This window comes from Vombatus ursinus, unplaced genomic scaffold (assembly GCF_900497805.2).
Source record: "Vombatus ursinus unplaced genomic scaffold, bare-nosed wombat genome assembly UNPS02014797.1, whole genome shotgun sequence".
Taxonomy (NCBI): Eukaryota; Metazoa; Chordata; class Mammalia; order Diprotodontia; family Vombatidae; genus Vombatus; species Vombatus ursinus.
The window spans coordinates 82,081-95,141 of NW_020954575.1; the positions used below are offsets into that span (position 1 = coordinate 82,081).

At 40.2% G+C, this 13,061-nt stretch overlaps 2 protein-coding genes across 3 annotated transcripts in view; both read right to left on the minus strand.

The window, feature by feature from the left end:
• The window catches only part of LOC114049276 (cornifin alpha-like), a 44,302-nt gene extending 41,248 nt beyond the window's left edge, over window positions 1–3,054 (minus strand). The window contains exon 1 of the mRNA XM_027870516.1: window positions 2,595–3,054. Within this exon, the coding sequence (XP_027726317.1) occupies window positions 2,595–2,603 (9 nt within the window). The 5' untranslated portion in view covers window positions 2,604–3,054. The remainder of the gene's footprint in view (window positions 1–2,594) is intronic.
• A 7,203-nt stretch (window positions 3,055–10,257) lies between these two features.
• On the minus strand, window positions 10,258–12,614 carry LOC114049083 (cornifin-like). 2 transcript variants are annotated; one of them, XM_027870273.1, is made up of 2 exons: window positions 12,509–12,614; window positions 10,258–10,952 (listed from the first exon to the last, which is right to left on the minus strand). In XM_027870273.1, exon 2 carries the CDS (start codon window positions 10,929–10,931, stop codon window positions 10,620–10,622), a length of 312 nt encoding a protein of 103 aa, XP_027726074.1. In that variant the 5' UTR covers window positions 10,932–10,952; window positions 12,509–12,614; the 3' UTR covers window positions 10,258–10,619. The 2 variants fall into 2 exon arrangements, with proteins under 2 accessions (XP_027726074.1, XP_027726075.1); XM_027870274.1 differs by having other exon boundaries at window positions 10,258–10,971; window positions 12,509–12,580.
• Between the last annotated feature and the right edge of the window lie 447 nt (window positions 12,615–13,061).

A 13,061-nucleotide genomic window follows, 5' to 3' on the forward strand; every position in this document is an offset into this window, starting at 1 on the left:
TGCGAAGATATAAGGTATATAAATCACTTTGCAAACACTAAAATGTGATATAAATGCTAGCTATTCTTAATAATATTATTAAATGTATTAAATGTCACAACTTATGTGATCATTGATTTAGAACTGGAAAGTGCTTTAGAGGTCAAGTCCAACTTCCTTATTTCAAAGTTGAGGAAACTGAGGCAAACAGGGTTAAGTGACTTGCCCAGGGGCATACAGCTAGTGTAGGGGGATTTAAGCTCATGTCTTCCTGACTCCAGGCCCAGCACTCTATCCACTGTGCCACATAGCTGCTCCTTACTTTGCAGATGAGGAAAACTGAGACTTTCAGAGGCTATCACATAGTAAGGATGAGAGCTGGAAATCAGACCTATGCCCTCTGGTTGCAAATCCAGTGTTCTTTCCACTATCCCATGCCGCCTTATGACTCCAGGAGTTCTGGCTCTAATTGTTTTTATCTTCACCCTCTAGAAGTTGCCAGCACCAGACGGTTCTCCATATCTCTGCAGCCCTCATTTCCCTTGTGGGATATCAACAGATCTTAAGTCTTTGATGGGAAAGAAGAAGGGAGAGGAGGGTTGTTCCCTGAGATGAAGACTAATTCATCCCATTTCTCTAGCCTGTCCTTCTCTCACCATCACAGATCTGGTCAGGACTTTGAAGCCCTGGTTTCCATGACACACCAGTAGTTCCATGGGAATCCTAAAAACTCAGAGAGTCATGTTTGCCCTCACCTTATAGTTATGAGTTAGCAAGGCAAGTACCTAGGCGTTCATTTCATCCTCAGCCTAATGACTGTAATGTGGGCAAACTGCCACCAGGTGGATGAGGCCTTGCCTATCCCCTCAAACATATCACAGCCACGCCATACCTTCTTGTCCCATTTCTTGTGTGTGTTTGGCGAGCCTGAGACTGTTGCTCCTATATTTGACTAGTCCTATTTGAGAGGACTGACTCCATATCAGGGCATGTTAAAATCAAAGTGATAATTTCCTGGCAATCGATGTTTTGGTATCTCTCCTAATTTTGCCTGGCTCTATAGGATTTTCTAGCCCAGATTTCAGTCAGGTAGCTCATAGCTGGCAGATAGGTGGCAAAGTGGATAGAGAACTATGCTAGCACCGAAGATATATCTGAATTCAGATTCTGCTTCAAAAACCTACTGCGTGACTCTGGGCAAGTCCCTTAACTTTTCTCAGCCTCAGTTTCCTCATCTATAAAATGAGAATTATAGAAATATCTACCACATAGTGTTGTTCTAAGAATCAAAAGAGATAATATATATATATATATGTAAAGTGCTTCGCAAACCTTAAAGTGCTATGTACATATTAGTTATTATTATTTCTAGACCCATTCATTTACTGGTGTTGCCCAGACCCCACTCTGCAGTGGTGATGGGTTCAATAAATCAAAGACTTCTTCCTGATCATTCTTAGATACAGAAAAAGGTTCTCAGTCTTCTGGGCTAATATTCCTTATTCATAACCCTGTATTGTGAAATTACTTTTTATTAGCCATAGAAAGCAGGAGTCCTTGAGTAATGGAAGGATCTGTGATTTCTTCAGCCCAGGGACCACCGTTCACCAATGCAAAGCCCAAACCCTGACTTAGTAGATAGGTGAGCATAGAGGGTATAAAGTAAATAGAGGTCAAGTGACTTGCCCAGGATCAGATTGCTAGTTAAGTGTCAGGGGCAGAACTTGAACCCAGGTTTTCCTGATTCCAAGTCCAGCATTCCATCCACTATATCATACTGGTTTGTTTGGAGTTTTTTTCAGGGCGGGGGGTGGTGGTGGTGGAGAAGAGGCAATTAAGATTGAGTGACTTGCCCAGGGTTACATAGCTACTACATGTCTGAAGTCAAATTCGAACTCGGGTCCTCCTGACTCCAGGACTGGTACTCTAACCACTGCATCCCCTAGCTGCCTTTTTTTTAATCACGTTGCCTTACAAAGCAAGAAACACTGATAAAATAATTGAATATGGCAAAGTATGAAATTCAGAGCTCCTGTCAAAGGACAATTTAGCATTCAACTCAGACCCCAATGTTTTCTCTACCATGTGGTTTGCATTTCTTCTGCCTGCTTTCTAGAGTTTCTATTGCCTTTCCACTCATTGACAATACAAATGATAGTTCCCTTATTTCCAACCTCCTTTTAACATTATAATAGCATCACAGAATGAAAGAATTACAAAATATGAAAGCTGAGAGGGACCTCAGAAATCATCTAGTCCATTTCTTTATTTAACAACAGGAAACTGAGATAATTTTCCTAAAATCTCCTAAGTAAAACCCAATTCCAACGAATACAAGTCCAGAGTTTGTTTATCTGTTTTTCCCAGAAATAAGGTTCTATTTTCAAAGTTAATATACCATTCCAGGATAATAGATTTGTTAAGAGTTTGTATCTGTAAAAAATAAGAGTGACCTAAAAATTTTCAGGACGCAATTTCACTTTTGTGGAGAGCATACAAACAGACCCAGTTCTTTTCCCTAAGGACCCCTATCACCTTCTTTCATATCATCTTTCTGATTTGGATTCAAAGACTTCAAGAGTTAGCAATTACTTTAGAAATTTATCTAGTCATACCTTGCTCATCTTCAGACACTATCTTCCTTCTCCCTCCACTTTAAATTTGCTCCAACTTCCTTTTCTTCTTCTTACTTTGAGCTTGCTATCTCACTGTCTGTCATGCCAGCCATGTGTTCAATTTGCACCAGGAAAAGAATTGGTCTGTTACCACCACAAGAGGTGAATGGATTGAGGTAGTTTGGTTTTTTTTCCCCAAGTCCCTTTTATCTGGGATTTGTATCCTGGTCTTCTGACCTCAAATCCAGTGGTCTTTCTTCTACAGAATATCACATATTCCAGCTTTATTATCCATACTTCTCTATGTCTATAAAGTTTATCTCCTTCACATTCCAAGCAGATTGTTAATGTCCAAGAATCATAGGCAAGAGCTTAAAAATCCACTTTCTCATTGGCCATAACACTACCCACTGACTGGTCTCTGCTAGTTTGCCTGCTACAACTCCATTGGATCTCTTAACTTATGGAACGGATCTCCTAGATCTTGTTCACAGCCCATTGAGTCTGAGAAACTTAATTAGGTGTAAAAACACCTGCAACCTTTGTTCAGGTACTGGCTTTAACTCATTTCGTGACAGTCATAGGATTGCCACATACTTTCCCAACTCGGGTTGCTCTGCTCAGCACACTTACTGCCTGACTAACCAGTCTCTCTCTGTGACTTTGCCAAAGAGACAAACCTGCTTTTCTTCTCTATGGAATGGGACCTAAGGTGGAAGAGATAAAGATTACGGACACATAATACGTCATGAAAAGGAAACTCTTTGAAGACATTTTTTTCCAACCAGAAGGGATTTATATAATAACTTAACTTTTTTTAGGCAATTGGGATTAAGTGACTTGCCCAGGGTCACACAGCTAGTAAGTGTCAAGTGTTTGGTCTGAGGCTGGATTTGAATTCAGGTCCTCCTGACTTCAGGGCCAGTGCTCTATCCACTGTGCCACTTAGCTGTCCCATAACTTAACATTTTTTAATCTTATCTTTTTTACTTTGGAAGTAAGAATGTTGGCAATTCTTAATTTGCAACTCTGGCAGATTTGACTATGTTGGAGAGACTTGGAATATAATACTGGTGACAGAATGAATCTACTTTTTGAGGACCAGCCTAGCTAGGCTCAAGAAAGTTCATCACCAGTAGGTTGGGACTTGATGATGAAATCTTTGGCTATGACAACTGATAAAATAAACAGACAAATAAAAATACAAAATCTGCCTCAGGTTTTGACAGTCTCCTTTTGCTTCAAGATCGATTGTCATAGAAAAGGGGTCAAAACATACTAAAAATTACAGAGTTTAGATTCTGTCCAAACTTCCTTTCTAAAAATTATTGATTCACTTAACTCTTCTCAGTAACACAAGAATCTAAGACAACTCCAAAAGACTCATGATGGAAAATGCTATCCACATCCAGAGAAAGGACTATGGAGTCTGAATGCAGATCAAAGCATATTATTTTCTCTTTTTGTTGTTGTTATTTCTTTTTTTTGTGGGTTTTCTTTTTGGTTTTAATTCTTCTTTACAACATGACTAAGGTGGAAATATCTTTAATATGATTGTACATGCATAGCCTATATCAGATTGCACGATGTCTTGGGGAGGGGAGAGTGGAGGGAGGGGGAGAAAATTTAGAACTCAAAATCTTATAGAAGTGAATGTTGAAAACTAAAAACAAATAAATAAATAATTTTAAATTATTGATTCTTTCTGTTTTAACATCACATTCATTTCTGAATTTACTGTCTCCTCCTACCTTACCCAAAGAGCTCTTCCCTGTTGTTGCTCAGTCATTTCAATCATGTCTGACTCTTTGTGATCCCATTTGGGGGTTCTCTTGACAAAAATGCTGGAGTGGATAACCATGCTGAAGTGAATAGCTCATTTTACAGATGAGGGCACTGAGGCAAAGAGGGTTAAGTGACTTTCCCAGAGTCAAACAGTAAGTGTTTGAGGCCAGATTTTAACTCCTGACTCCAGATCCAGCACTCTATCCACTGCACCGCCTAGCTATCCTCTTCCCTGTAAGAAAGACTAAAAAAGAGCTTCTATAAATTTTAACATAGCTATGGATAATCCCAATGTGAGATCTTTGTCTAATACCCAATGAGTCAAGGGAAGAACTAAACTGTATCAATCTTGACATTCTCACTATAAATGAAACCAGAAGACAGAAAGATAGCTAAATGGAAGAATGACTCATAGGTTTTCCTTGAAGAGGCAAATTTTTTTTAAAAAGTTGTTATAAGTAGTCTTATCATGTGTCTCAAGGCAATGAGAAACATCATTTTATGGGACAGTCAACCATCTTATATTACAGTGTTCATGGTAATGTATCTACAAAAAGACTACCATAAAAATTATTGTAATTTATGTACCAACAGTGGTTTCAGAGAATGAAGATGCAGTGATATTCTATATAAGTAGGAATAGGAGAAGATGGAAATTTTTTTTGGAAAATATGGATCAAGAATAAGCAATAAGAAATGTCAAAGGCTTGAAGACAACATAGATTATTAACCCTCATTACACTGTGAACATATTTTCATGATAATTAATGGAAAGTGCTATATATGACCAAATAAAAAGCACCAAGCCAGAACTCCTCTGAGCAATGCATATAGCATGGGCAATTTAGAATAATTGGTTTTAAGGGAGATTCCAAGTCCAGCAACTCTATCCTTATCTCTTTAAAACAACTTTGACCTTTACCTATTCAAATGTTATTGATGGTGAAAATAGGATAAGGACAGAAGAAATGACAGACACCGATTACAATAATCTTACATAGGAGTTCATCATCAAAAGAATCAAAGATCTAGAGCTGAAAGTGATCACTGAGGTCACCTACCCCAACTCTCTTATCATATGGAAGAGTAAAATATGGTCCAGAGAAGTTAAGTGATTTGCTCAAAGTCAATTTAACTGATGTAAATCAACTGTAATAACAAGAAAATCAAGAGCCTAAACCCATCATAATTAGCATCCATTTGCCTTTCTTGCCATAGAAAGATATGATAGTCAAGGTCAATATAGCTTTAGAAAATAAACTTATTTGTAAACTGTTACAGAGAAAGATGATGAAAGATTATGACTAATATCTCTTCATAAAACAGAGAAAAGTGATTGAGCACAGAAACAGTTCAAAGACAGCTTTGTGAAAGACCCAATAAAACAAAATAATACCATAGAAATTTAAGGATGACACTGGAAGACAACAAATAGAAGATGGAAAAGATCTGTGATTTTTACAACGAACTTTTTTTTAACCATCAAGAACAGTGGAATACTATGTTTGAATCTTAACATCCCAATACCCATACTTAGAGATGAGGTAAAAATAGTGCAAAAGAAAACAAAGGTGGGGAAAACATCTGGATTAAACTATAGAGAAGATCTATGCTAGAGTTAAGGTAATTATGAGGATGTTGAGGGATCAATTAATGAACTATCTATTCAAAAGTTATGTGAAGGAAGGGAAGATACCAAAGGCAGGAGAAAACCTCTCAGTTCTTCTTAATCCTTTCCCCACCACCCTCACCCCACAATGGATGACTTATTAACTACTGACCTATATGCAGAGTTTCCCATCTATATAAAATTTTCATGAAAATAATCTATACAGAGATCTAGGAGATCCTTAATGAAGTTATTAATAGGAAAGAGGCAGGCTTTCCCAAGAAGTAGTCTACAGTAGACCACACTTTTACCTAACTGATAGATATAAAAAATCCAAGATCCTCTTGCACTTTTTTTTGTTTGCTGATGATAAAAACAAAACATTTTATTTGGTACAGCAAAATGCTGCCTTAAAAGTTCTCTTGTATCAAGGTGAATCACATACGTATATCACAATTAAACTCTGTATGATTATATATATATATATATATAGTTATGACTTAGTTTGATGACCTTCTGGTAGTTAATATCAGGCAAGGCATATAAAAAGCTCACCAAAGGTGTTTGCCATTATTTTAGATGAGGTCTAATGCAGAATCTAAGCTAAAAAAAAGATCCCATAGAGATAATGAGGACCTCTAGGTGCTGTTCCTATTTTTGGATAACACTGTGTCAATTGTATCAAACCTGAGAACCTCACCAAGCTTCTGGAATTAAATCCATAACTGTTCAAAGGACAGTTGGCCTAATAATCCACATAGCAAACATCAAGTGAATGAAGAATGCCAGCTGTCTCTGGATTATGTGACATGCGGTTAGATGACCATCTTGTGAAGACATGTATATCTTGGACATACACTGCAAATGGACAACAAATTAGCCCCAGAACTACATAAGAAGAGAGTAGACTGGATTGCCTTTGGGAAATTGAAAAGTTCCTGCAATGACCTCAACTTCTCCCTAAAACAAAATTCTAACTTTTTCATAATAATGTTCTACCAGCAGCTGCAAATGATAGAATACTATGGTCTCCAAAGAATTAAAAATCGGTATCATTCATAAAACAATGAAGAGGCAAAAGTTGAGTACAAGAAGGATGCAACACAACAAATCATAAAGAACTACAGTGAAGGATATCTTCAAAGAAATGTAGAATTGAAAAAGAAGATGGGCTGGTCACATGATGAGAACAAGGGATTGATACCTGGTCTCCACTGGTATCTTGACAATGTCAAGACAAAGGGAGGAAGGTCCTAAATACATTCATTCAGTAGCAAACTTATAGGGATGAGGGTGGGAGGAGATTGCTAAGAATTTCTCAGGTTGGATAGGAATAGATGAGTTGCAATATAAACCATTGAATACCCACATTCATGAGATCAGAGATCCATTTGAATAATTCTTCAAAACATTCTAGAAGAAGAAGAATAAGTAACTTTGTATGTATGTTTAAAAACATTGGATGATAATTATCAGCCATCACTCTGGGCACAGACTTTTCCAGGATAAGAGTTCAGAACTATTTGTCTTCAGGTCATGATCAACCAAACATTCTGAAGAATCCCCAGGTTACCAAGCTTGGCTTCTAGAGGTCAGCTAGTGAGTCAATAATGCCAAGGGAGCAGTCCTGGTTGTCAGTTTCACAGAAATGAATGACTTTCTAGGAGCTGTAGTTTATTCAAATGGAGCTGGGATCTCATTAATTTGTACATTCCCTTCAATCACACAGAGCACAGGGATGATTTTTGTCTTGCAAATCAATGGGTTATAGAAGCAAGCAAAACATCTGGCCATCCACAGACATTCCCATCATTGTACCTTTTTGAAATGAGCTGTACTCTGTATTGGGCACATCTTCTCCTCCTCCCAACCCTTCTTCAAAACTCAATCAATAGGGGCAGCTAGGCGGCACAGTGGATAGAGCACTGGCCCTGAAGTCAGGAAGACCTGAGTTCAAATTCAGCCTCAGACCAAACATTTGTCACTAACTAGCTGTGTGACCCTGGGCAAGTCACTTAACCCCAATTGCCCGAAACAAAAACAAAACAAAAAAAAAAAAACCTCAATCCATAGAGATTTATTAAGTGCCCACTATGTGCCAGGCATGATGCTAGGTACTGGCAACAACGAAACAGCCGTTGCCTTCAAGGAGCTCTATCAGGGAGACACAAGGTAAGTTTGGGGTGGAAAGATACTAACAGCCAGGGGTAGGAGGGAGGGGTAGGAAATACCTCATGCGGAAGACAGTATTTGAGCTGAGCTTTTAAGGAAACTAGGGGAGGAGTGAGTGCATTCCAAGGATTATATAAAGGCACCAAGATAGGAGATGGCATGTCCTGGACAAAGAATAGCAAAAAAGCCAGTTTTACTTGACTAAGAACTATTTGGGGGAAGGAAGGAAGGTATAATGTATCAATAAAAACTTCAAGAAATAGGTTAGAGGCTGCTAGGTGGCACAGTAGATAGAGTGCTGGTCCTGGAGTCAGGAAGACTCATCTTCCTGAGTTCAAATCTGGCCTCAGACACTTACTAGCTGTATGACCCTGGGCAAGTCACTTAATCCTGTTTGCCTCAGTTTCCTCATCTGTAAAATGAACTGGAAAAGGAAATGGCAAGTCACTCCAGCATCTTTTCCAAGAAAACCCCAAACGGAGTCAGAAAGAATCAGACATGACTGAAAACAACTAAACAGCAAGAAGGTTAGAGGCAGGTTCTGACAGTCTTTAAATGAAAAATGCAAGAGTGGTATTTGATTCTAGAGGCAATAGAGACCCACTGGAGTTTATGGCTTAGGGAGCTTTAGGAATATCATTATGGCAGCTATGTGTACAGATTGGAGTAAGGAGATTGAGTCAGGAAGACCCTTCTGGAATCTGATATTGTCATAGTCTAGATGAGAGTTGATAAAGGTCTGAACAAGGTAATGGTTGTGTGAGTGGAGAAGGGGACGGATGTGAGAAATCTTGTGGAGATATCATTAATAAAACTCAGACAGCAGACTAGATATGTAGGAAGAGGGAAAATGAAAAACCAAAGATGACTCCAAGATTACAAACCTGGGCGACTGAAAAGATGGTGGTGTCTTAGACAGAAATAATGAAGTCTGGAAGTTATACCCTGGTTGTGTTTTACTCTGTACTTAGGTCGGGGGTACATTAGACCAAACTGCTTTTAGATTGTATTTTCTAGGTATCTTTTGGTGTATCCTAACACACTATTTCCTATTGTGTGTAAGGGTGTGTCTTGTCTCTCCAACTAGACTGTAGACTTCCTGAAGGCAGGGATAGTGTATTTTCTTGCTTCTGGATTTCTTCCTCTCAGAGGACCACATACTGGGTTCTAAACACAGTGGACATTCAGTGAATTGTGCTGACCTAAAGATATACCAGTCCTCAAAGGTTTTGGAAAAAGAAATAATGATGGTGAAGGGGCAGAGAGGCTTAGTGGAAAGAGCACTAGATTCAATCAGCGTTTTACCAAAACGAACGAAGTTGTGTTCTGGTGTCTGCTGTATGACTGACATACTGTATGTCCTCTTTATAGACCTCAACTTTCTCATCTGTAAAATAAAGAAATTGATCTAGATCCTTTCAAGTCTCTAATTCCATGTGTTTGGCTGGAAAGTGAGTACCATGTCTCCTCAGAATGAGTGACAATTTGCCTAATGAAAGAAATAATGATAATACATTACACTTATAGGTTTTCCTTTTTTTAAGAGAGATGGTTAGTGAAACATTATTCTCATGTTGCAGATGAGAAAATAAAGGTTCAAAGAGGTTAAATGATTTTCCTAAAGTCACCTGACTAGTAAGTGGCAGACCTAGGACTCAAACTCAGGTCTCTGGACTCCAAGATTAATGACTTTCCCCCTATACCATAAGCAGGTACTGGGTTGGGTTTGCTGGCGTGGGCTGGTGAGGACAGGGTCATTTGGATCCTAATAATGAGCTGCATCCTAGTGTAAAGCCAGGTGCTTCAGATCTGGCTGGGGACTGAGAGAGTTTGGCAGGAATGTAGCACAACATAACTGTCCATTACGAGCTTTCTGAATTCCTGATGGATGCCTAGGGAGGTGCCAGCTCAGCCTAAAATCCTATGCCCTCTTCCTCCTAAACCCTCCTCCTTGTTCAGAGCTCCTGAGTTAGGAAAATTATTTTCTTGACTCCCCTCCATGTGTACCCTCCTTCCACCCAGAAGAAAGTAGAAGACAAGAGACCGGGGTTGGAGAGGCTCAAAAGAAGCAACCAATGACACACATGCAGCCAGAAGTCATGTGGAAAGTGAGTTTAATGGGATCAGAGTAGGAAGAATACAGTCATTCCTGGACTGAAGCCTGATTCTAGCCCTGACAGCTGTGTCGCCAGAGGGCCAGCTCAGGCAGATGCAGCCTCAGACTGATCCAGGTGCTTAGGGATCCCAGGGTGGGGACAGACTTCTGTAGCATTTTCAGGACCCAGATGAAAGGCAGGACCATTGCTAATTGGTTTCAGCATGCTAATTACAGGCTGAAAAGCACCAGGGGAGAAATCTCTCCCTGGAAGTACAGATAGCAATTAGGGTTGGAAAGCTGATGATAAGGGAGATTCTTCATCTGGCTGCTGGTCCCATGGAGGGCGTCGTCCTGGGCCATCTTACTTCTGTTTGGTCTTGGGGACCTGTGGGCACTTCTCTTGGGCTGGAGGTGGAATGACTTTGGTGATGCATGGCTCCGGCACCTTGGGATGGCAAGGCTCTGGGACCTTGGGGTGACATAGCTCCGGCACCTTAGGATGGCAAGGCTCTGGCACCTTGGGATGGCATGGCTCTGGTACCTTGGGGTGGCAAGGCTCTGGGACCTTGGGGGCACATGGCTCCTGGGGAGGTGGCTGGCAGGGCTGCTTCACCTGCTGCTGATGAACTTGGGGAGGTGGGGTACAGGGTATCTTCTGTTGCTGAGAAGACATGGCTCTGTGATGTGGATAGACCTGGAGGAGAAAGGATAGCCTATGGTTATGTTACCAAATGAGAAGTCAAGCCCCCTGCTAGAAGGGTATGACTTTGAAAGCACTTCTAGACCTTTCCCTCTCCCCTTTCCAGCTCTTCCCCATATAGACTTTGAAACTATTTAGCTTCAAAGACAGAGTGACAGCCAGCTAAAGACTTCATCTATGAGCAGAGTCATAGAATTATAGATATAGGAGTAATAGAAGGTACTTTAGAGGTTATCTAGTCCACCCCCTTAATTTTACAGATGAAGAAACTGAGAGCAAGAGAGCAAATCCCATTGAGCCTTCTACTAATAATAAGCAGACATATCTCCTCCCTATCCCCAAACTAAACTCATTTCAGTCTTAGCCTGATCTCTGCCTCTTGCTAAAGTAACTGGATTTCTGAAGCCATTGAGTAACACTGGTGAATTCTATGTTCCCTCTATGTGGGGATTGGGATGATATTGTCATGGGTGCCCCCTTGGCTTTTGACCCTCTGTGTGGTGAAAATAGCAAGGACATTACTAGTCATCATCCGTGAGACTAACATGGAACTTCTAGGCCAACCCATTATCCTTCTCACAAAGTCTGTTCTTCCATTGGTCAACAAGACTTTATTAAAGGCATTTACTAAGCGAGCTGCCCAAAGCCACATGGAGGTGAGAACCCAGTTTCTCTGACTCCAAGCTAATCTTCTTTCTACACCCTCCTATGTCCCCACTTGAAATAGCCATTATTTCTCTCTCTCACTCTCTTTCTCTCTCCCTCTCTCTCTCTCTCTCCCCTGCCCCAGCTCTCTTTCTTTTCTTGAGGTGTCTTTCTCTGTCTCACACTATCATCCTGTCTCATGTTTCCTGTCCTCACCAATCCTCCTTGCCTTGACTAGTTCTATACATTCTAACTCTGTATCAATGGTTTACCCAATACAGCATATTTCTAGGATAGATATAAAAAAATCATTAAGTCTCTTTAGGCCTGAGGTGTGTCAGAAAGATTATAATCCTATGATCTGCCAATTTTTTTCTTAAATCCCGTGAAATGCTCTATATTTATGTACAACCATGCTATGTTAAACACCCAAGGTTTATCACTCTCTAGGAAGCCCTCTTTATAGATAATGGTGTTCCAGTGGGCAAAGCACCAGACTAGGAGTTAGGAGACCTATATTCAACTACCAGCTCTGCTATTAATTATGTGACCTTGGACAAATCACCTCCCTAGGCCACAGTTACCTGCTTTAGAAAATGAAAGGATTGGACTGTTAGTGATATCTAAGATCCCTTCCAGCCTTGAGAGCCTCTAGTTCTACAAAACACCCTAAATGAATAAGTGCATATTAAATACCAGGTCTAGCATGATGGGCCATTTTGCATCAATGCTGATAGGCAATGAAATGTCCAATATCGGGTGAAAAACCATGTTCCCTCAGGCAGCTTCTGATTTCTAGTCCCATTCTTGCTGCTCCTTAGATTCCTCATATCTAAAATAAAATTCTACAACTTCATGACTCTATGGTCACAAATTGTCAAGAAAATCAGAGTAGAGAGACTCACCTGGCGTTCAGAGAAGAACAAGCTATATGGCTGCTTGGATCTGTTGCTGAGTCCTGGGTCTGCTGAGAGTCTTTTATATCATACTCTCTCAACCCAGCCTCAAGGAAATGGGATTGCTCTGGGCCTTACTGTTTTCATTCTCTCCCTGCCCAAACGTGAATCACCTCAATTTCCCTCAATTACCTGTCAGTCCAGTCTTTATGATGAAACCACCCACTTAACATTCCTTTGGTGCCAGTTGAATGACAAGATGTCGTCATGGTCTAATCCCCACTGCTACCCCCAACAACCCCCACTTTTCTATGTATGGATGGTGGGACCAGGGGCAGATTATTCCTAGGGATATTTTCTGAGTTTAATGGGGGAGTGAGGGGGAGATAATAGGGACCTCCTTTGGTGTGATCAACAGTGGTGGTAGAGATATATATAATCTTAGAATATATTATAAACTTCTCAGCAGAACTTTCAGGCCCCTTCACAAAATGCCTCCTACCTTTTCTTGTCATCCCATCTACCATCATTCCTTATAAAATTCCCTCCTCATAAAATCTTG